At 36.5% G+C, this 23,771-nt stretch overlaps 2 protein-coding genes across 2 annotated transcripts in view; one reads left to right on the forward strand and one right to left on the reverse strand.

Annotated features, from left to right (window-relative positions):
• parp14rs3 (poly(ADP-ribose) polymerase family member 14-related sequence 3) overlaps positions 1–11,945 on the reverse strand; it is a 25,083-nt gene extending 13,138 nt beyond the window's left edge. Inside the window, 8 exon segments of the mRNA XM_051905297.1 lie at positions 2,394–4,444; positions 5,995–6,231; positions 7,977–8,082; positions 8,084–8,214; positions 8,454–8,612; positions 8,715–8,760; positions 8,992–9,173; positions 11,691–11,945. Coding sequence (XP_051761257.1) covers positions 2,394–4,444; positions 5,995–6,231; positions 7,977–8,082; positions 8,084–8,214; positions 8,454–8,612; positions 8,715–8,760; positions 8,992–9,173; positions 11,691–11,862 — 3,084 coding nt within the window. The 5' untranslated portion in view covers positions 11,863–11,945.
• Positions 11,926–23,764, forward strand: nmi (N-myc (and STAT) interactor). Its single transcript, XM_051905324.1, has 10 exons — positions 11,926–12,094; positions 12,196–12,256; positions 12,362–12,418; positions 12,506–12,664; positions 17,310–17,426; positions 18,044–18,209; positions 18,652–18,758; positions 18,848–19,034; positions 23,110–23,213; positions 23,292–23,764. The coding sequence occupies exons 2-10, from the start codon at positions 12,221–12,223 to the stop codon at positions 23,493–23,495; spliced, it is 1,137 nt and encodes a 378-aa protein (XP_051761284.1). The 5' UTR covers positions 11,926–12,094; positions 12,196–12,220; the 3' UTR covers positions 23,496–23,764.
• Positions 23,765–23,771: the final 7 nt, after the last annotated feature.

Genomic DNA, 23,771 nt, shown 5'->3' on the forward strand with positions numbered 1-23,771 from the left:
TGATCAATGATAAAACATGCACTGCAAAAAATGATTTTCTTCTTCAGTATTTTTGTCTTGTTTTCCAGCATTAAACGCACACTGAGTTTGTACATTTCCAAAAAGTGACAGATGGAATGTGTCCATAACAAACTATATGAAGTGAATCCAGTTATAAATGAAAGTCCTAATTGTTTTCATTTTGAAAATAGAAATGATCAGACTGTATATTTGAGATGTCAAATTGGTCACACAAGAATTACCCATGTATGTTTATTGAAAGCCTTTATATGATTTTTGTAAGTCTTCCTTGACTGTAAAGCATATTTTATTGGAATGTCCCGCTTTAAATGATATTAAGCAACATTTTTATTTTCATAAAGTACATTTATGGACATTTTTAAGAAGGTTTCTCCTGGGAAAATATTAGCATTTTTATTGAATATCAAATTGAAATATTAGTAGTAGTAGTAGTACCGTTGTTTTTAATTTAATTTGTTTTGTTTGTAGAGATAATATTGTTAAATGACTGTATATAATTAATTTAAATATTTTTGCTATAATGAGTGTTTTGCATTTTGAGTTTGCCTTGAATATAGCTTTGATGCTGATATGAAATGAATGTTGTTTTCCAGTACAAATATCTAAACATTCTTAAATCAAGATACATTTACTTGAGGAGCAAAATGACTTAAGATATTAAGTCTTGTATGCTGAAAAAAACATCAAAATGAAGTTAGTTTGTGCTTAAAACAATGACAAATATCTGCCATTGGGGTCAGAAAAATAACTGTTTTCTCTTTGAATTAAGTTTATTCTTCTGACTCCACTGGCAGATATTTGTTCTTGTTTTAAGCATAATCTCACTTAAAGGGTTAGTTCACCCAAAAATGAAAATTCTGTCATTTATTACTCGCCCTCATGGCGTTCCACACCCGTAAGACCTTCGTTCATCTTCAGAACACAAATTAAGATATTTTAATGAAATCTGAGAGCTTTCTGTCCCTCCATTGACAGCCTACGCAACTACCACTTTCAAGACCCAGAAAGGTAGTAAAGACATCATTACATTAATCCATGTGACTCCAGTGATTTAACCTCAGTGTTTGCGGAAAAAAACAAAACATAATTTACCCCTTTATTTACAAAATCTCCACACTCAACAATGTCTTCTCTCGCATCAACACAACATGCATGTGTGGTGCTGCTCTCGTGAATGTGTGTTTTAAATTAATTTGTAAATAAAATTATGTTTTTTGCACAAACAAAGCACTTGCGTCGCTTCATAAAATTGGGGTTAAACCACTGGAGTCACATGGATTACTTTAATGATGTATTTCCTTCCTTTCTGGTGCTTGAAAGTGGTAGTTGCATAGACTGTCAATGGAGGGACAGAAAGCTCTCAGATTTAATCAAAAAGATCTTAATTTGTGTTCTGAAGATGAACGTACGTCTAACGGATGTGGAACGACATGAGGGCGAGTAATTAATGACAGAATTTTAATTTTTGGGCGAACTAACCCTTTAATATCTTAAAATGAAAATTCTGTCATTAATTACTCACCCTCGTGCCGTTTTACACCCGTAAGACCTTCGTTCATCTTCAGAACACAAATTAAGATATTTTTGTTGAATCCGATGGCTCCGTGAGGCCTACATAGGGAGCAATGACATTTCCTCTCTCAAGATCCATAAAGGTACTAAAAACATATTTAAATCAGTTCATGTGAGTACAGTGGTTCAATATTAATATTATAAAGCCACAAGAATATTTTTGGTGCGCCAAAAAAACCAAAATAATAACTTATATAGTGATGGCCGATTTCAAAACACTGCTTCAGGAAGATTCGGAGCGTTATGAATCAGCGTGTTGAATCATGATTCGGATCGCGTGTCAAACCGCCAAACTGCTGAAATCACATGACTTTGGCGCTCCGAACCGCTGATTCGACACGCTGATTCATAACGCTCCAAAGCTTCCTGAAGCAGTGTTTTGAAATCGGCCATCACTAAATAATTAGTTATTTTGTTTTTTTTTTGGCGCACCAAAAATATTCTCGTCGCTTTATAATATTAATATTGAACCACTGTACTCACATGAACTGATTTAAATATGTTTTTAGTACCTTTATGGATCTTGAGAGAGGAAATGTCATTGCTGGCTATTTGCGTTCTGAAGATGAACGAAGGTCTTACAGGTCTGGAACGACATGAGCGTGAGTAATAAATGACAGAATTTAAATTTTTGGGTGAACTAACCCTTTAATTCATTTTGATTCTCAAGTAAATGCATCTTGATTTTAAGAATGTTTAGATGTTTGTACTGGAAAACAAGACAGAAACACTCAGGAAGAACATCATTTTTTTGCAGTGTTGGTAAACATTTGAGGTCTGTGAAATAGGAAGGATCATACTAGTTCCTGGATCAGAGCGTCGTACTCCTCAATGATCTTCTCATCTGAGTCCACTACACTGATATTTCTAATATTCGTAGGTGAATTCTGATGGTCGGCGCAGAACTGCAGTACAGCTGCTCGAAGTGCCATGCAACTTTCTTTAACAGAGAATCCAAAAGTTTTACAACCGATTGCTGGCATTGCAATGGAGGCGCATCCTTTCCTCTCGGCTCTCAGGAGACTGTTATGCACGGCCAACTGAAGGTAGTGCGAGTCCAGCGTCTGACCTTTCTGCGGGAGCACTGCATAAATGAGCGTCCCGGCGCTGAGTTTTCCAGCATCGCTGAGCAGCACATCTCCAGGCAGAAGAGACTGCTTTTCTTTCTGGGGAGTTTTACACACTTCTGTAATCTTGTCGCCTCCAAACTGGAGAAAGCGCTGAGCCACAGGGTTATTGAAATTGAGATTGCCATTCATCGGACAGGTCAAAGCGTCGGCTGTAAAATGCTGCAGGTCTCCCTCTATGATGCTCAGAGTCATCAAATTGCCTATTTTGTGTGTGAAGCTCTTCGGAGGGCCGGACGTAACCATTTGCTCTTGTGATAAATACAGGCTGCACTGCTTCTCTCTGGCTTTTGTCTTCACATTGGCTTCGTGCTTCTCCAGAACCTTCGCTTCTCCTGCTTTGCAATACTTATGCTTCTCCACGACAATTGATGACAACTGCTTCTGTACAACACCCACGGCATCTTTAATGTTGTCTTTAGCTGCCGTGACCTTCAGACAAGGAGAATTTGATGCTCTGTAAGCAAGTACCGTTGCACCAAGCCGCTTGAGTTCAGGGAGTTCGGACAGATTTAGGCAGGAGTCGACAAATTCGACCTCTCGCACAGATTTGAGAGGGACGTTCTCAGTCGTTGGTTCCTTGTTCTCCAGATATCTCCTCACTTTTCCTGAAACATCTGCAACTGCATTAGAAAACCCACATATTGTAACCTGCATGTTTGATTGTGTGATCCTGATGTCGTTGGCTTTCTGAAATGACTCTTCATCTTGCAGATTCCTGAGAAAGCATGTCCAATCTTCTCCAGTTTGATTGGGAGGAAGTTGTATAACCTCCTCTTTGAGAATCTCACCGATTTTGTCTTCAGCTCTCTTCAGGTTTACTTTCTCAACCAAGATCCCAAAAAAATCCTTTCGGTTTAGAAGTCTAGCTGGAATGTGGTTGTCTTGCTCAAACTTCTGAAGATCCAGTGACTTTAGAAAGTGAATCAGATTAGAAGATAGGTTCAGCTGGTGCGTGATTATGTTCTTCTGTGCGTCTTTGATGAACATCTCCACTGAGTTTACTTTGTCCTTCAGACCTCTGAGAGATATTATGTGCTTATTCTCATCATGGGATAAACTCACCTCCCCTAATTTGGACTGCACACGCTCTTTTATTAGATCAAATGTTTCTTTGCAGTCTAGTTGAATTGTTGCCTCGATCGTGTTTCTTTCCACTTCCACCTCAACAGTAGCGTTCTTCAGGAGTGTCCTGATCTTGTCCGAAAGGATCCTGACCTGCTCTTTCACTCCAGTAATTACAACTTTAGAGTTGCGCTCCTTGTAGAAGAGCGCTGTATCAACCGTGAGGAGACCGTCACAGTCGTTTTCAACTCTCTTCCAGACGTCCTCGTCCAGTGGCAGCTCTTCTGTAGCGTATCTGCTCAAAAAGGATTGAACTTCCCTCATTGTCTTGGACTCCCAAGTGGGTGCAATTAGCAGTGCAGCCAGGGACTCTTTGTTGACGTCCATCTCCAGTATAATTTCACTTGGTGCTGCAGTGCTGTCAATAAGAACTTTGGCATGAAACAGTTTGGCATCACTCTCCAGCTGTTTTCTACATCCCTCATTGGTTTCAAAGAAACGAAGTAGATCTTCACTGACAGAAATGTTGACTTTTGTGATGGTATCAGTCAGGGTTGGTTTTTCTCCAGTTAAAGCCTTTTGCAAACTTGAGTAAAACAGTGAAGTGTGAACTTCTGTGCCGCAAACATTGTGTTTTTGTTCCACCACTGCATGTGCATCTATTAAAATAGAAGAGACAGTAAAATTACTCTTAGTAGGCATGTTCTTAACCAAGTCAAGTCAGCTTTATTTCTTTAGCGCCTTACACAATACAGATTGTTTCAAAACAGCTTCAATGTAATACACAGGAAAATAACAGTCAATGATGCAAACAGGGGCATCAATTGAGTATGGCAGGGTTTGACGATTGCTATACCTTGGCTTGCCCGGTCAGGTCAATGCAAAGTATACCACTACGTGTATCATATAATTTCTAATGTTTTAATAGAACAGAAAAGTGACTAAACTAAAGCGATCTGGTTGTTATATTGGTGTCACGTCAGTTCAGTGGCGCTGCAAATGTGTCTATTTACAACATGATTTTGCAGCATTGAGTATTGAGGCCAATCACAGGCATTTTTGTTGAAAATAATGACCAGAGGTGTTTAAGTTACCAGTAGTAAGAATCCACTCTGTATCTCTCAAAATGCTGAATGAGTTTGTTTAGCGCAAGTTTACTAAGATCTACACGTGAACAAATCCTCTCGTTGTAACACACACTTCATTGTGAAGTTTAGTCAGATTTATTGATTAAAATGGGAGTTTTCGCACTAAATGGATTTGCGCTGAACTAACTGACAGCTTCAGTGATTATAAAGGAAGCGCTTTCTGTATAATATCATTTGCAATTTGAAGAAAAGTTTTTGTTTTTCATGAGACTGTCTTTTCCTACAATTATATACTTCATACTTCAGTATAAAGTGACATAGCCTAAATAGACAAAAGATAGTGATTTCATGATGTCTAAAAATAAATTCAAAAGCAAAATGTGGGGGGGAGTGGAAATGAGCCAATAAGTGTTCCTCTGCCTACTGGTTATATTTAATGACTTTTTATATTTGAAAATAAAAGTGTTTGTTTTTCACCAAGTGTTATTTTTTTCTACATCGTGAAACTTTTGGTTTTACAAATCTTGATGAAGGATGAACAGAAAATATTTTTGGTCATCACATTTAAAATTGATAATATACAGACTTTTGAGCTTTGAAGTGATGAAAAAGTTGTCTGAAGCTCTTGAAAGTCCTTGAAAAGTCCTTCATTCATATAACAGTGGTCTATAACATGTCTAATTTGCTGGGTTACGATTAAAACTATATGTGACACTCGTCATATTGTCAACAGTATTTTGGTTGTTTTCTCTCTGTTATCACTATACCTTTGCATGAATTTCAATTTCATGTATTTCAATTTGTCAAAAAAAGGCTTCAGTATGTGATTGTTGTGATATTTGAGGATGGATGCAAAATATCTTGGACTGTGACGTCGAGGGAGTAAAATTTGATGGCATCGTCAGATTTTGCCATACATGCCTTTTTTTTCCTCAGTGTTTTTGTCAAGTTTTCCAGTACAAATATCTTAACATTCTTAAATGATAAATAAGTGAGTTTTTGCTAAAAACAAGAACAAATATCTGCCAATGAGGTCAGAAAAATAGTTGTTGTTTTCTTCAGTGTACTGTGCTGTAAATCTAAACGAATGTTTCATCACTGCAACTAATCTGAAAACCTACTATCACAGTTTTCAAAGGTGATGACTGCGCTTGTTCGTCTGTTGATCCATATGAAGTTCTCAATCTCTCCTCCTCTGCTCTTCTTCTTATTGCTGAAGTAAAGGGTGAGAATTTCTTCACTGATCTTCTCCAAATCTCCCTGGACCAGGATCGAATCCGTTCGCTCCAAACGCGTCACTCCGATGTCTCGACCCAACAGTTGCTTTGAAGTGCATTTTTTTATAAATGACTTCACATCTGTTGATAAAATGAAAAAAGAAGAAAAATTATCTATACATGTTCTTTTGAAATGTTCACAGAATTGAGCATGTCGTCATTAGGGGCCAAGCACTGAAGGTGTGTAGGCACCTATTGTAATCGTTCTTATTATTCTTCCGTTTCTGCTCTGGAAGTCTATGGCAGCCCATAGAACCGTATGCGGGAAAGTTATGAAATTTGGCACACTGATAGAGGCCATTCTGAAATGTGTCCATAGCAAATTTGGTGTCTCTAAGTCAATCCCTCTAGCGCCACCACCTGTCCAAATTTTCACTCATGTTTATGCTAATATCTTTTGAACCATAAGGGTTAGAAACAAAATTCTTTTTTTCCTCTGATTCCTTGGCTCAAGACGATTCAATTGCACCCTATGATGTCATTTTCTGTCATGAAAATCTTCCCGCCATTTTGAATTTTCCGAAAAACCTACTTTTTCAAACTCCTCCTAGGCCGTTACTCCAATTTTCATGAAAATTGAACCAGATCATCTTCAAACCATGCCGACAAAAAGTTATGGAATCCAAGTCGATTTCTCAAACCGTTTTCAAAAAACGTGCAAACGAATTTTACGTAGCGCTTGCGAAAATAGACATAAGGCTGTATCTCCACAACGTTTTGTCGTATTCAGACCAAACTTGGCACATGTTATAACAAGCAAGACCTGTGGCAACATGCAGCGTTTCGGTGCAGTGCCACCTACTGGTCCAGAGATACAAAAAATGGCTATTTTTGCTTATAACTTCCGATGGGTTTGTCCAAAAATCATAAATTTGGTAATGATACCCAATTTTCCCATATCATCCATTTTGGCCGTTGGCCATTTTGAATTTTGTGCTAAAATGCTGCATTTTATGAACACATTAGCGTATCATTACGAAACTCAGTATGTTGGCTGGCTTGTCGTGCTGCCTTTGTGCTTGGCCCCGTAATTGCTACTTGCAGCTATATTTAACTCTTAGGGCCCTATTTTAACGATCTAAGCACATGGTCTGAAGCGCATGGCGCAGGTGCAGGTGCTGAATCCTCTTTTGCTACATTAATGACAGAAAAATGGTCTGTGCGCCAGGCGCATGGTCCAAAAGGGTTGTACCTAGTCTCTTAATGAGTCATGGAAGTGTTTTGGGTGTAACGTGCAATAAACCAATCAGAGTCTCATCTTATTGCACCATGACGGATTCGCTATTTACATGATGGAATTTGCAAGCGGAAAGACTGAACACTTCTCCAGAGAGGAATCCTTATATTTTTAGTTTTTAAAAATGTTTGTGTGCTGCTGCGAGTCCCTGTGTGTATACAATGCAGAGTGTATGTGCATTGTGCACCCACCTATACTAGCACTAACGCGCTCTTTAAATAACAAAAAAAAAAAAAAAACACTGCGCCATTGACTTTAGACTAGGTTTCAGTTGGTCAATGGTGCAGTCATTTTCAGTTGCCAACACGCCAACAACGCGCCTGAACACACCTCATTTTCAGACCAGCACGCCCATGGGTGAACAGATGGGCATGAGTGCATTTGCTATATAAATAACATGGGTGCTGGACGTGAAAATGATAACTGCGTCAGACTGAAACTAGCAAAAAACACTTGTGTCATACCTGGTGTCGCATTACTTCTGCTGATGAAACTGCCTAAGCAGCCATCCCAGAAATGGTCAAAACACCACAGAGAGAGACGATAACACAGACACCCAGAGGGAAAGTGCTGTGGCTTCCAAACTTACCAATATCTTGTTTAAAAGTGACAACAATCCTATCTTCATCAAGTGTCTCCCAAGTGTGTTCTGTCGTCTTGCTACAGCTGCCAATGAACACTGAGATTATCTTGCAGGTCTGTGTCTCCATCAAACCCAGTCAAGATGAAGCGACGGGGGTCTGACTTCTCTCCCAGACTTCCGTCTTTATACACTTTTAAAGATACACCAAAATCATGTTCTTCCTTGCCAAAAATCTCCTTGAAATCTGAGAAAAGGGTCAACATTATGTTAATTTTGATCTCAAAGATGATTCCATCACAATCTTTTAGGTAAGCTCTGACTGTACGCTAGTGCTAGTCGTTTCTTTGAAACAGAATTAGGCATCATGAGTAAGTGATGCACCAAAAATAGAGTAGCAAAACCAGTTTGTTTCATGTTACATTATGACACTTTTGAATGGATAGTAAACACACTCCCAGTGCAGCTTTGGTCTGTAAATCATACCTGATTGGCTGTAGAGCTTCAGAATCCAGCTGTTATTTCCATGCTTTGCTAGCTCAAATTGCTCTGCAAACTGCTCAAAATACATCTGAAGTGTGTCCTTATCAACTGGACGAGGGGTGGTAATTAGAAGATCTGGTACTTCTGAATCCTCCTCATTGTCTGTATTATGAACAAATATATACATGTGACCAAAGTGTCATTGGTAATGTTTTGAAATCTGAATAATTTTAAACACTAAGAGTAAAAGCATTATAGTCCAACCTTTATGACCTTTAATTTCTGTTCCAGGCTGTTTTACTGCAGAGACCTTTGTACAATAAGGAGGAAGTGTGTGAGTACATGAACATTCATCTGACCTCATTTTAAATTACAGTAATGTAACACTTCTTTTCTCAATCACACATCTGTATTTATGGACACATATTAAGCTGGAGTTGCTTAAATGTCCCATTGCTTCCTTGTCTTTCAAAAGAGGCATGGATCAGGAAACTTGTACTCTAATAATTCTAATAATTCATAAAAAATTACAGAGAATGACCTGGCTTGCAGGAGTGGGCTGTGACTTGAGGAGAGTGCTCTTCTCCAGCTTGGGCTTTGGCAGAACTGGTGGTCTGATCTTTTTGCTTTTTGTGTCTTCTGGTAGTTTCACTGTCACTTCAACTGATCCATGACGTTTGAAATCAACTTTATGGATTCTTTTGTCAAGCACCTTCGTCAGATCTGGAAAACAGGGGAATTCTCTGTAGAACTCTTCCATTTCTATTTTTTTAAATCATGTAAGTTGTACATAAGGTTGTGGAAGCTTGTTTTCGACACAGAATAAAAAATTTAATTCCGAGCTTTTATCTCGCAATTCTAAATTTAGCCTATAAGAATTCTGACTTTTTTCCTCAGAATTGTGAGTTTATATCTTAGAATTCTAAATGTATATCTCACAATTCTGATATTTTTCCTCAGAATTGCGAGTTTATATCTCACAATTCTAAATTTGTCTCAGAATTCTATTTGTCCTCAGAATTGCGAATTTATATCTCACAATTCTAAATGTATATCTCAGAATTCTGATATTTTTCCTCAGAATTGCCAGTTTATATCTTAGAATTCTAAATTTATATCTCAGAATTCTATTTTTCCTCACACTGTAAAAAAGAATTGTTGGTTTAACTTAAAAAAGTCACTTGGTTGCCTTAAAATTTTGAGTTCATTGAAATTAAAAATTTGAGTTAATACAATGAAGGTGATTGGTTTAATCAACAGAAACTCAAAATATTATGTTGTCTAAACCACATTATGTAAGTTTATTTGACAAAAGAAAAAAATGTTTTGTTAACAAATCGTGAAAATTTACAGCGCAGAATTGCGAGTTTATATCTCAAATTTTAATATTTTTCCTCAGAATTGCGAGTTTATATCGTATAATTCTAAATGTATATCTCACAATTCTGACATTTTTCCTCAGAATTGTGAGTTTATATCTCACAATTCTTTTTCTTAATACTTTATTTGTTGGCATTTATAACAAATATAGAGAAAATCCACTATGTAAAAAAAGAAAAGAAAAAAAAGAAGGAACATTCCTAACCCAATCCCACAACAGGCTATTTCCCTTTCCCCTTATTGTAGCTTTGGCATAATAAAAACAAAAAATAGATCGCAGTCACCAACAATCTATCTTCAAGGCAACCGACACATAGCAGCACTAAAACCATTGTTTGTATGCAAGAAGATATCCACCTTTTTCCTAATGAGCCTACTGTGTTTCAGATTATGGGAGGCACTTCCGGTTTGGGGAAATTCCACTCAAAAAAACTGAAACAAATTGTTTCAAATCCTAAGGCTGTACAACAAATAACCCTTATCTATCAGTTTGACTGAATGAACATTAAAATTTCCTTCATTTACTACTTCCAGACGTCAGGAGAATAACTTAACACTTGATATTTTAACATGACATATCAAGAATATCTGGCAAGAACTGTTTTCAGTCACTGCATTCTTTTCCTCATGATTTTCTCTTTTTTCCTTCCTCATTCTGCTGTGACAGTGTGAAAAAATACAAAATATTCTGTGCATTTGTGGCCCAATTTAATTTACGATATATGCCATGAATAATTCACTGGAATGCACTCAGAATCTCTCGTTTTTCTCCTCAAAAACTCACCGCCTCTTTCCAGGTTTGTTTTTACACGGATGCTTTAAAATGTAATTTTTTTCCCTTTTCACTTCTAATCCCTATTAGCAGGGTTTACTATAACGTTTCTAAATCAGTTAAATACAACATTTATTGTCCGTGAAGATCACTTTGAAATATTATCACTCAGTGTTAATAAACTTTTTTTGATTAAGGCAACATACACTCTTCAAAAATACAGGTTCTTTATTGGCATCAGTGCTTCCATGAAAGATCCTTTCATTGCCCAAATGGTTCTTTATAGCAGAAAAGATATTTTTAAAATGTTCTTTATGCTAAGAAAAATTATTTTGTTTTCAATTGGAGAACCAAAAATTGCTCTTATGGCATCACTGACATGAACCTTTATTTTTTATGAGTGTATGTTACATAGGCAAATATTAACCTACTACAGTAATATAATATGCAAAATAATAATATTGCAGCAGAAAATATGCTAATCGAGCTTTTGGGGTATTCATGGTCTGTTGTAGTTGTTTATTAATATTTTCACACTTTTAAAATACTTTTAAAGTTCGATGGTTGAAGGGTGAGTAGATTAATGTAATTTCATTGTGCCCAGTTTAAATGCTTTTTAGTGTTTATAGAGCGAAACTTTCACTGATTGTTTAGAGTTTAACGGAAGTTACTCCCATAATTCGCGCAAAGCGTTGTGGGGCAAAAAATATGGATATATAAAATCGATAAAAAATCAATAAAATAACAATAATACATTAAAAATGAGTAAATAACTTAATGAAAACATAAAATAAATGCATGAATAAACCATTAAAAGCAAAACTTACCTACCTTTCTACTAAATGTATATCAAAATTATGACTTTTTACCTCAGAATTGCGAATTTATATCTCATAATTCTGACATTTTTCCTCATAATTGCGAGTTTTTATCTTACATATTTCAGACTTTATATATTTTCTCAGAATAGCGAGGGGGAAACGTCAGAATTGTGAAATAAACAGTGGCAATTACTTTTATTTTTTATTCTGTGGCGCCGGTGGCGGAAATAAGCTTCCATAAGTTGTCTATGTTGAAGATAGACTCACCTTCTTCGTTCATATAAATAAGAAGTGCTTTTCGTTTGTCCTCTTGATGTTCTTGAATCTGCACGATCTCTCCTCCTGATCGTCTTTTATTTTTAAAATAAAGCTCAACCTTTGATTTCACACGGTCAAAATCATCCGGCAAACCCTCGAGAATCAGACTTCTCTCTTCCATGTTTCCAAAGAGTTGAGAAGTAACTTTCTCATAAAGTCACAAAACTGTGACAAAACGCTCATAAGTGACTGTCAACCTGACAAGACATATTTGTACACTAAGAAACTCGGATCACACAACACGGAATTAAAGTCGCACCGATTCAGTCTGTACTTTCACTTTTACTTTAGGATTCGTCGCTCATGTGACTTCTAATCAATACGAGGCGAGTTCAGGATCAGGAAGTTGGGAGGTAAATAATAAGTGGTGACTAGGCTAATTTGCACTAAAAATATCTTATCATATAGTCGTTCGACAAGTATTTGGTGGTTTGATTCGTCTTTTTTACCTCAGAGACACTTTCGATTTCGCTTGAGACATGTCTGACAGCGCTCGAGACCGAGTAAACGACGAGGTACGTGTTTTATAACGTCCATTTCACACTTTTTAGGTTTCTAGAGTAATTTAGTTCGACATGCTTTGGTGAAAATCTTGTTAACTTGTCAAAAATCGTGTTCAGATTCAAAGCTTTGAAGACGAGATGAGCGCTGCTGTGGCGGAGCTACAGAAATACAAGGTAAACACACACACACACAAACTATACGAACAGTTCATAATAAATGATCTATATCGAACATTTGCATTATTAATGATGTCTTCGCAGGATCTCATAGAGTCTGCTGATACTGTAAGATCCAGATTGCTGCTGGAAAAAGCTGAAGCAGACGATGAAAAGAGAAAAGCCGAGGCAGAACTCCAGACATTCATGGATCGTGAAGAAAAACTGAATGAAAAATTTAAGATAGATTGTCAAGAAGTACAGGTACACGAGTCGTGATCAGATAATCTGGAACTTTCTCAGACCTTACTTGCCAATGTTCTCTCAAAGTTATGAACTTAAACGTTCTTCCAGTAACGTTAATAGAACAGAGTAATAACGTTAGCACCAAAACATTATTTATAGAGGGTAATCACGTGACATCATTGGTTTTCAGCGTGAATGCCGCGAAAAATACACTAATATTCATTCAAAACGAGATTGAGATTTTCTGTACAAATAGATTTGACAAGAAATCTGAGGTATATATTTGTGCAGACTGCCGAAAGCTAAAGAACAGATAAATGAATCTGCAATTCACATAAATAACTGGACTCCAGGCAGAGAAACGTGGTTTTGCAGTTATCATTTTGTCAATATGTTGGATTTTGGGGTAAAATCATACCCTAGGCTATATATTGTATTATTATATTGACAACTCAACAATTAAATATTTACCATCTTATATTCTGAATAATTTGATGTTTTTAAATAAACACTATAACAAAAACTATAGAAGTTTTAGGACTGGATTTTATATACAGGTGCTGGTCATATAATTAGAATATCGTGAAAAAGTTCATTTTTTTATTGTAAATTATTTTAAAAAATGAAACTTTCATATATTCTAGATTCCCTACATGTAAAGTAAAACATTTCAAAAGTTTTTTTTTTTTTAATTTGTTGATTAGAGCGTACAGCTCATGAAAGTCCAAAATCCAGTATCTCAAAATATTAGAATATTTACATTTGAGTTTCATTAAATGACCATCCCTACAGTATAAATTCCGGGTATCTTTTGTTCTTTGAAACCACACTAATGGGGAAGACTGCTGACTTGGCAATGGTCCAGGAGACAATCATTGACACCCTCCACAAAGAGAGTAAGTCACAGAAGGTCATTACTGAATGGGGTGGCTGTTTACAGAGTGTATATCAAAGCATATTAAATGCAAAGTTGACTGGAAGGAAGAAATTGGGTAGGCAAAGGTGCACAAGCAACAGGGATGACCGCAAGCTTGAGAATACTGACAAGTAAAGCTGATTCAAACACTTGGGAGAGCTTCACAATGAGTAGAATGAAGCCGGAGTCAGCGCATCAAGAGTCACCACACTCAGACATCTTCAGGAAAAGGACTACCAAGCCACTTCTGAACCAGAGACAACGTCAGAAGCATCTTACCTGGGCTAAGGAGAAAAAGAACTGGACAGTGAACAGTGGTCGAAAGTCCTCTTTTCAGATAAAAGTAAATTTTGCATTTCATGTTGAAATCATGGTCCCAGAGTCTGAAGGAAGACTGGAGAGGCACAGAATCCAAGCTGCTTGAAGTCTAGTGTGAAGTTTCTGAAGTCAATAATGATTTGGGGGGGCCGTGACGTCCGCTGGTGTTGGTCCATTGTGTTTCATCAAGTGCAAAGTCAATGCAGCCATCTTCCAGGAGATTTTGGAGCACTTTATGCTTCCATCTGCTGACAAGCTTTATGGAGATGCTGATTTCCTTTTCCAGCAGGACTTTAGCACCTGCCCACAGTGCAAAAACCACTTCCAAGTGGTTTGCTGACCATGATATTACTGTGCTTTATTGGCCAGCCAACATGCCTGACCTGAATCTATGGGATATTTTCAAGAGAAAGATGAGAAACAGTCGATCCAACAATATACAGATGATCTGAAGGCTCAATAGTGCCTCAGCAGTGCCACAGGCTGATCACTTCCATGCCACACTTCACTGATGCAGTAATTTGTGCTAGGAGCAAGTCGTTTGCTGTAATATGTCCTGCCGATCAAGTATTGAGTGCACAAAAGAACATACTTTAAAGAACTTGAACTTTTCTGTTTTGCAGATCCATTTTTTGATTGATCTTAGGAAATATTCTAATATTTTGAAATACTGGATTTTGGACTTTCATTAGCTGTACGCTCTAATCATCAAAATTAAAAAAAAAAACTTTTGAAATGTTTTACTTTACATGTAGGGAATCTAGAATATATGAAAGTTTCATTTTTAAAAATAATTTATAATAAAAAAATGAACTTTTTGATGATATTCTAATTATATGACCAGCACCTGTATATATATATATATATATATATATATATATATATATATATGTTAAAATTTTTCACATTTTCACAGATTCTGCAAGGGGTTCACAAACTTTCAAGTGGCACTGTATATATATATATATATATATATATACAGTGCCACTTGAAAGTTAAAAGAATTTTACAAAATAAAAGAGATAATACAAAATGCATGTTATTTAAAATATTTTACATAAAAGATGTTTACATATAATTCACAAGACAAAAAATAGCTGAATTTATTAAAATGACCCCGTTCAAAAGTTTGTGAACCATTGATTCTTAATACTGTGTGTGGTTACCTGGATGATCTACGACTGTTTTTTTGTTTTGTGATGTTGTTCATGAGTCTCTTGTTTGTCTGAGCAGTTAAACTGAGCTCTGTTCTTCAGAAAAATCCTCCAGGTCCTGCAGATTCTTCAGATTTCCAGCATCTTCTGCATATCTGAACCCTTTACAGCAGTGACTGTATGATTTTGAGATCCATCTTTTCACACTGAGGACAACTGAGGGACTCAAACACAACTATTAAAAAGGTTCAAACATTCACTGATGCTCCAGAAGGAAACACGATGCATTAAGAGTCGGGGGGTGAAAACTTTTGAACAGGATGAAGATGTCTAAATTTTTCTTATTTTGTTTAAATATCAGTTTTCTTCATTTAGTACTGCCCTTTGGAAGCAACAGAAGATACCTACATGTTTCCCGGAGACAAATTAAGTACAATTTATCTTGATCTTCAAATTCAAAACGTTTTCACCCCCCGGCTCTTAATGCATCGTGTTTCCTTCTGAAGCATCAGTGAATGTTTGAACCTTGATTAATAGTTGTGTTTGAGTCCCTCAATTGTCCTCAGTGTGAAAAGATGGATCTCAAAATCATTCAGTCACTGCTGGAAAGGGTTCAAATATGCAAAAGATGCTGGAAAACTGAAGAATCTGCAGGACCTGGAGGATTTTTCTGAAGAACGCTGGGCAATTTAACTGCTCTAAACAAACAAGGGACTCATGAACAACATCACAAAACAAAAAAACAGTCGTAGATCATCCAGGTAACCACACACAGTATTAAGAATCAATGGTTCACAAACTTTTGAATGGGGTCATATTAATAAATTCAGCTATTTTTTTGTCTTGTGAATTATATGTAAACATCTTTTATGTAAAATATCTTAATCAGGACAGTACTAAATAAAAAATAACATGCATTTTTTGTATTATCTCTTTTATTTTGTTAAAATTTTTCACATTTTCACAGATTCTGCAAGGGGTTCACAAACTTTCAAGTGGCACTAATATATATATATATATATATATATATATATTTATATATATATATATATAACATTGATATAAGTGATCACCCGGATTTAGACCTACCTATATTGTATTTATATAAAGCGTTAACAGGCAAATTTGCTTTATCTATTTCCCCGGCGTCGAAATCAGGCACATATAAATGTCAGGAAACACGATTCCTGGCTGCATGTCAATATCCATGGCTTACTGGATCTTTGGTAAGTTGTAACAGGAACAACCTTCGGGTCCAACCTTTAGTTTTTTTATTAGTTTAACTCGTGTTTTACTCGCGTAAATCCAGTCATGCAGTAGCAGGCTCTTTTGCCACTCAGTCCGGCTGAGGGGGCGTGTTTCGGCGGGAAAGTGACATTAATGCATACCCTCTATACATTGTTTACGGAACTTAGTTGGACATTCGTCTAATGTTTATTAAAGGTGCAATGTGTAAAATTTGGGAGGATCTACTGACAGAAATGCAATATAATAGACATAACTATGTTTTCAGTGGTGCATAAAGACCTTATATAGTGAACCGTTATGTTTTTATTACCTTAGAATGAGCCATTTCTATCACATACAGCGCGGGTCCCCCCTCCACGTCGAGTCGCCATTATGCGCCGGCATGTTTCTACAGCAGCCCTAAATGGACAAACACTCTACAGAGTGCGTTTCATCACTATGTTGTTGTTCTTTTGAATCGTTTGTGTTTTTAGAGGCAGCTTGCATCGTCACTACGTTGAATACGCACAAAGTAGTAGTAGTAGTAGTCGTAATCGCCTGGTTTATTAGAAGCAGAGACTGTTTTTTTGTTAAAACTAAGAAGAAACCTCATTGTTTCACACAAGCTACTCTCCGCTCTCTCAGACGACGACATGTCAGCCAGACGGCCACAGTAGCTTCTCCAAAAGGGAGGGGAGCGAGGGGTGTGCGCCGTTAGTTGAAGTTCGCAACCTCACCACTAGATGCCGCTAAAATTTACACACTGCACCTTTAAATGTTACTGCTTGTTTCATAATTTTCAGAGAACCATTTAAAAGTAACATTCCCATGATGTGTGCAAAATCCTAAAATGGAATGTTTCTTTTAACATTTGTATAACCAAGAAAAACATTTTTAAAACTTGATGTTTAGAATGTTCAGGGAACATTCAGAAATAAGTTTTCATAGCTTTAAAGGGAACTCTTTAGCAAAATGTTTTTGTTAGCTGGGTAACCACTCTAACTGAAAGCAGCTGATGAGTATTTGTGCTTATCCTTCATCGTTTCAGGAGGAGATGAAGACTATTGATCGATTCAATCAGGATCTGAAGAAAGAACTTGATGATCTTCGAAAGAAGCTTCAATTTAAGAAGGCTGAAAGTGACTCTCTGCAGCGGAAATTCAAGGTTGACCTGTGTTTTATTATTACAATGTGCACATTTATATTTACTGTTGCCCAAGATGGATTATTCATTAATTGATTACAGTCTAAAGTTGTACTTGCATTTATCAAAGTTGCTGAATCATATAACAAGTGTTTCATGATAATATAAAGCACAAAGGTGTGACAGAAGATGATGTCAAGTCAAATGTATTCATATTAAGCAAGAACAGAACAATTTTTACTAACTTATACACTCTAAAAAATAAAGGTTCCAAAAATGGGGGTTTTCACAGTGATGCCATAGAAGAACCACATTCGGTTCCCCAAAGAACCTTTTCTAAAAAGAGCCATTTTTTAAAAAGAGCCAAGAGAACATTTCAATCATCTAAAGAACCTCTAGTGGTTCCAGGGATTTTAAAGGTTCTTCATAGAGCCATAAATGCCAATAAAGAACCTTTATTTTAATGATAAATGTGGTGCTTTTGTTCCTCAATGCCATGTCACATCCTTCTTTAATACATTTTTAAAATCTCCCTACTAGTCTAAGACTCAGATATGGTCCTTTCCCGAAATCTAAGGTAATGTATACGAATACATGTCTGTAACTGGCCAATAACTCTTCATTCTCTCTGAACGCAGATACAAGCCAAAATCCCAGTGAAACCAGTGAAGTTTACTCGTGGTCTTGAGACGGGTGAGGGAGAGGAGAGAGATGATCTCGTGACGTCTGTATTCACAGTCACACAAAGACCATCGTTCCTCTTGAAGGGCGGCCAGGCTCTCATCACGTTTGAGGAGGAGAAGGGTATGGACAAGATCAAATTGTTCATGATCTGTATATTTGTTCTGGTTTTATTTGCGTGTATATATTATGGAAGAGCTGCCACAGAGAGGTCCTGGTCCTTGGATATTTATTTATCCTTTCTTTTACCAGGAAGGTCCCATTGAAATATAAAAACTCTTCTAGGGAGTCCAGGTGAAGATGGCTACATAAAGTTTCACATAAAAACATGAATACACAATTTAAACAACAAAAAACTTGATTTTCACCACAGGGGGACCAAGTTTAGTGTTTTGTTCTTCCCTCATATTTAAAATATTTTAAAAATATCGAATATTTTCCTCATAATTTGATGGTTTAATTATATTTGTAGGGTCATTAAAAACAAATATCCCCTCCGGACATCACTTTTGGCCACTACTGTGTATATGTTTCTCATAATGTGTCGCTGTTTTGTGTCTTTCAGTGGCGGAGCAGATCCTCAGACTGGCGAAGTGCTCGGTGACCTGTGACAAAGCCAAGATGGATATAAAGCCATACTCTTTAACTCTGGATCCTTCTGTGAAGTTTGAGGTAAAGTGATTTGAGAGGTTTTCCATCAGAACTTTCTTCTGTGTCCAGAATCATTTGTTCTTTGTTGATGTGAACTGCTGTCCATGCAGATTCATGTCAAGGTATCAAAGAAGACCATTAAGTTCCGCAACGCCCCGCCCACTTTACCTGAGGAGCGAATGAAAGACCGGCTGGAGCTGTCCTTCTCTAGAGCCAGTCGAGGTGGAGGTGAAGTGGAAAAACTGGAGTACGACAAGAATAACGGCACAGGCCGCGTTACCTTCGTCAACACCGGAGGTGTGTCTTTTTCCACACATGATGTTGTTTTCAATTTCTATATTGTTATGTGAAAGATTTTGTTGATCATAGAAGTTCACTATGTACTCAACTATCTTATGTATGTCTAGTCTTATAGCCCGTCTTCATATGCTACATAATTAACTCTTTCCCCGCCACTGACGGAATTTTCCCGCAATCCATGTTTTCACCGTTATATATTAGAGGGTGCTGAATGAGTACAGAATCTCCAGATCAAAACACAGGTGAAGAAGAAGCAGAAACAAGAGTTACAGCTGTGACAGTTGAGTGCATAAAGCATCCAACATTCCACATTTTGTGTCTTCAAGTAAATAAGTGCATCATCCGGGTATTTTTCCTTTTGGAGTTGGATAAACGTACCTATTATGTTAGAACTGCATCTTAAGAACTAGTATGACTAACTAGCAGTTTGTTAGGGGTACTTTTACTTTTCGATATCAAATTAGACCAAGCTATGTTTTTATGTAACTGACTTAAAAAAGTTATGAACAGTCTGAAAGAAAAGAAACTGATGTCTAACTTGTAAGACTAGTCTAAGCAGTTTATGTAATCGGCCCACTATTTATGCTGCAAAATGGCATAGAATAGTGCACAAGCACACAAATTGGGACGCACATACTTAGCTAACAAAAACATGTTCTAAGAACGTTTTGCTAAAGTCCCCCTGAAATTAAAATTTAAGTTTTTTTTAACTCTTAGTATGAATATGTTTGCCTTAAGGTTATGAATAAGCTGGTGTGCTCCAAAACATTGACAAAATTCGGATATATATTTAGGACATATAAGCATTCAGAACTTACAGTCTCTCACTTCAGCTAAAATGGATCACGGATTTTCATGACATCAACGCGGACTTTAGCTTCTCATCAAATCTTCTGTCCAATCAAATGCTCTCTAGAATCTGAAGTCCCGCCCCCTACACTACAAACAGACGCGGCGGGTGAAATCGGTCACTTGTTCACACATTTACTAGTTTCTATATCATGAATGGCACATAGTGCACTATATAGGAAATAGGGAAAGATTCAGACAGTGTAAATATGCTTTCTATTGACGCAAATAAAATTCATTTTCGCGTTAGTGTCACGTGAACCGCTATAGTGCGAGCACAGTCTGCTCCGGTTCAGAGACACGAGAGCACAGAGCGGATCATATGCGCAAGTCGGGGCAGACCACAAAACGTTCGGACACATTTGAATTCTACAAACAATGCTATATTTTAAAGCAATATGGAGGAGAAACAGTTAGAGATTATGAGGAAAATGGAGTTTTACGAGCTCAACAGCTCTGGCCGAGCTGTGATCTAGGCAAAATGCTATTGGCTATTTTGAAAAAAGGTGAGGAGTTTCTAGATACATCCCACCCTGTCTTTCTGTTTCATTGGAAATTATGTCAACACAGTGAATAAAGCTGTGTGTTCCAAGGCACTTCAGTGGGCCTTTAAGTTGCAGAAATGTTCTTTAAATGGCTCTGGCCGTTTAAATGTTTTAAAAACGCTTCTTCTTAGTGCAATCGTTAAGGGAACATTCCATTTTATAATTTTGCAAACATTAAGAGAATGTTACTTTAGAGAGTTCTCTGAACATTCTGAAACAAGTAGCGACATTTAACCCTCTGGTGCTGTTCGGTCATTTTTGACAGAAAAATTTTACGTTTTGTTTTTTTTAGAATTTTTTACTTCATCGGAATGGTACGAAACTTGGTAAAGGTTTTGGCACTTGCTGTGTGAACACACACAAAAAAAATCACGGACATGATTCGAAAAGATTAAATGGTCCTGAAAAAAATGGACACACTTGTATTGTTCGGGGTCAAAAATGAGAAGCCGAATTTCATCTATTGGAAACGTTTGGTACTGCGCCCAAACAAAGTCTTACTGATAGCTCATTTTTTGAGATATCAACCTCAAATTTGGAACATGGCTTGTTTAGATTTATGGCTTTGATTTTCTCACAGTTTTAGAGTAAAACGTGTTTTGGAAAATATATACTTCATATAAAAATTTAAAATGGTATTTTTCTGTATTTTTCATGACAAATGTAAAATTTTAAAACTTTTTTCACTTTAGCAATAATTTGCCATGTGTCGTCTTTAAAAATAGACCAAACTTCAGTCAGTTTATGACAGTTTTATGACAGTTTAAGTTAGAAATTTAATTTTCAGGTCCATGTTCAAAAAGTGAATAAATGGATAGTTACTGCATACATATAATTTAGTACCATAAAACCTCCTAAAAATACAAAATATTAATTAAAAAACATTATTGATCTAAAACATAGTACAATCATTTCATTTAAATAATTTTTTCGGTCATTTTTGACTGAAACATGAATATTACCAGAGGGCTAAAAAAACATTAGACGAACATCCAACTAAAATAATGTTCCATGAACGATGTATAAATAATGTTTTTGTGCTAAATGTTTTCAAAACTTTATTAAAGACCAGACAACTTTGAACTAACATTCTATTATAGTAGTAGGCAGTGGTGTAGTCTACGTGATGCGCAGGTATACGCCGTATACCCACTAGGAAAGGTCAAGGATATCCGTATACCCACTTAAAAAAGCGTGAGAATATGTAAACCATCCAATAAATCGCAATAAGCTTTGTGCTTTGGTGATTTTGACATGAAACAAAGTTTCATATTTCAAATTCTGCCCATTTTACTACGAAATAAAAAACATAAATACAGTTCTGGCGCTCTTTAATGTGGCGTGACAGATCGCTGTAGCGCCTGCAGTTCAAGAGAAGGAAGCGCACGTGAACTGATCCTCTCCTCCGCTTTAATATTAGTTACAATGCGAAATAAACATGAATGAACATCTGGAGGTATGTTAAAAGATACAGTACAACTTACCGAAATCATGCCTCGTGTAATTGCTTAATCAGTGTTTCAACCGCGGAAAGATGTTAATAAAATAGCTTGTAAACAAACAAACATATCGTCACATTTACCTCAGAACAAACATATTCTGTGACCATAAACTCGTTAGCTAGAAAAATGAATAGAAAGAAATGATATGCACCGTATTACATATTAAGTATAATTTTTAATGTTCTTTTTAATGTTCTTCTATAGCCTATATAATGCATGTTTGAATAAATCTGTCAAGTTGACAGCCACCATTTAAATGTTAATATTTCAAAAAAATGAATTGGAGTAGAAATTATTTTAAAGTTAGTATAACTTTATTATTATAAAAAAAAAAAATCCTTAACTGTAATTTAAATTTGTATACAAATCAGTTCATTTTAACCTTCAATATTAATGTAGTACCAACTGATTCCCATGTATATTATACAGCATTAGTTGAGAGATTTTTTTGATATAGGTTACATAACATGCATAACCATGATGACAGACTGGTGATATCAAAACAGAAAGTAAACAGGGTGATATTGTGACATGCTGATAAGCGTCATCTTTCCATTATTGTTAATAATAGTTGCAACTTTCACTCTTAAATGTGCCAGCTGATAAAACTTATGATCCAGGGACCATATAAATATAACATCTAAGGCTAAATGTAGATCTTAACTGGCTGAGTTAGATGGTGATTGACACTAAATAGTAGAAAATCAGTCCAGAGTCTCTCCAGCTGTTAATGTCACTGGCTGTTAAAGTCTTGTGTTGTTTATAATAAATTGACATGTTGATAAAACACACATAAGGAGTCTTTCAGAATGCTCTCAATTACATGTAGCCTAGATCAGATGCATACTACTGTATTTGCATTAGTGAGTATGGTATGGGGTGTCACGCTGGGACAGGTGTAAAAAAATCACAGTATGCTCACTACAAAAAACTAGACTACACCACTGGTAGTAGGGATATCTTCATTGAAACTATATTAGAATTAATTCCCAGTACATGTCCCATACTGAACTGCACTCATTAAGAGTACATTGTGCTTTTGTCATAATTCAGCCACTATAGGTTTTTCAGGTACTTCCCCTGATTTAGTCTGTTGTGTTTGTGGACAGATGTTTCAGCCCAGTTATCAGATATCATTTTTGTCAGATTCATAGTTCTTCATGGTTTCACTTTCAGTTGCAGAGAATTTGGTTCTCAGAGGGAAGTTTTGTGTAGACGCCGGCAGCGACATGGTGGTTGACGTGTCTCCGCTGTATGACTACCAGCTCAAGAAATTTCAAGTATGTTTCCAACATCATGTTAATTTTCTATATCAGAAATATGTGTTCAGTGAGGTAGAGCATGCATTTGTTTTATAGACGTACTCGGGGGCCCCGAATCGCACCGTGCTGCTGGGGGGAATTCAGGGGCTGATGGATGAAGAAGATCTTCAGGACCATCTAGAAATCCACTTCCAGAAGCCCAGTAACTATGGAGGAGAGGTTGAGAACATACAATATGTTCCTGATGGAAAGGAGCTGACGGCGTTCTTCAGCGAGGACAACAACAAAAAGGACAACTGAGGGCCAAATGTTGCTTTCAGTACTCTGCAAAAATGATGTTCTTCCTCAGTGTTTCTGTCTTGTTTTCCAGTACAAACATCTAAACATTCTTAAATCAAGATACATTTACTGGAGAAGCTAAATGACTCGGCAAAACTAAGTTTCCTAAAATACAATTATGACTGGAACAGAAAAAGGTTTATTAAGGTTATGAGTCTATAAATTACATAATGCATTGTAAGAGCATTGTATTTTAACTATATTAAAATAAAGTTTATTCAAAAAAGTTATCTACAT

The sequence above is a fragment of the Ctenopharyngodon idella genome, chromosome 9 (assembly GCF_019924925.1).
Source record: "Ctenopharyngodon idella isolate HZGC_01 chromosome 9, HZGC01, whole genome shotgun sequence".
Taxonomy (NCBI): Eukaryota; Metazoa; Chordata; class Actinopteri; order Cypriniformes; family Xenocyprididae; genus Ctenopharyngodon; species Ctenopharyngodon idella.

Excerpts from the sequence above, each read along its gene's own strand:
- nmi (XM_051905324.1), top strand. The coding sequence starts at position 12,221 with ATGTCTGACAGCGCTCGAGACCGAGTAAACGACGAG. Across the intron at positions 12,665-17,309 it reads TAGATTGTCAAGAAGTACAG|GAGGAGATGAAGACTATTGA; the intron begins GTACACGAGTCG and ends TCATCGTTTCAG. Across the intron at positions 23,214-23,291 it reads ACCAGCTCAAGAAATTTCAA|ACGTACTCGGGGGCCCCGAA; the intron begins GTATGTTTCCAA and ends TTTGTTTTATAG.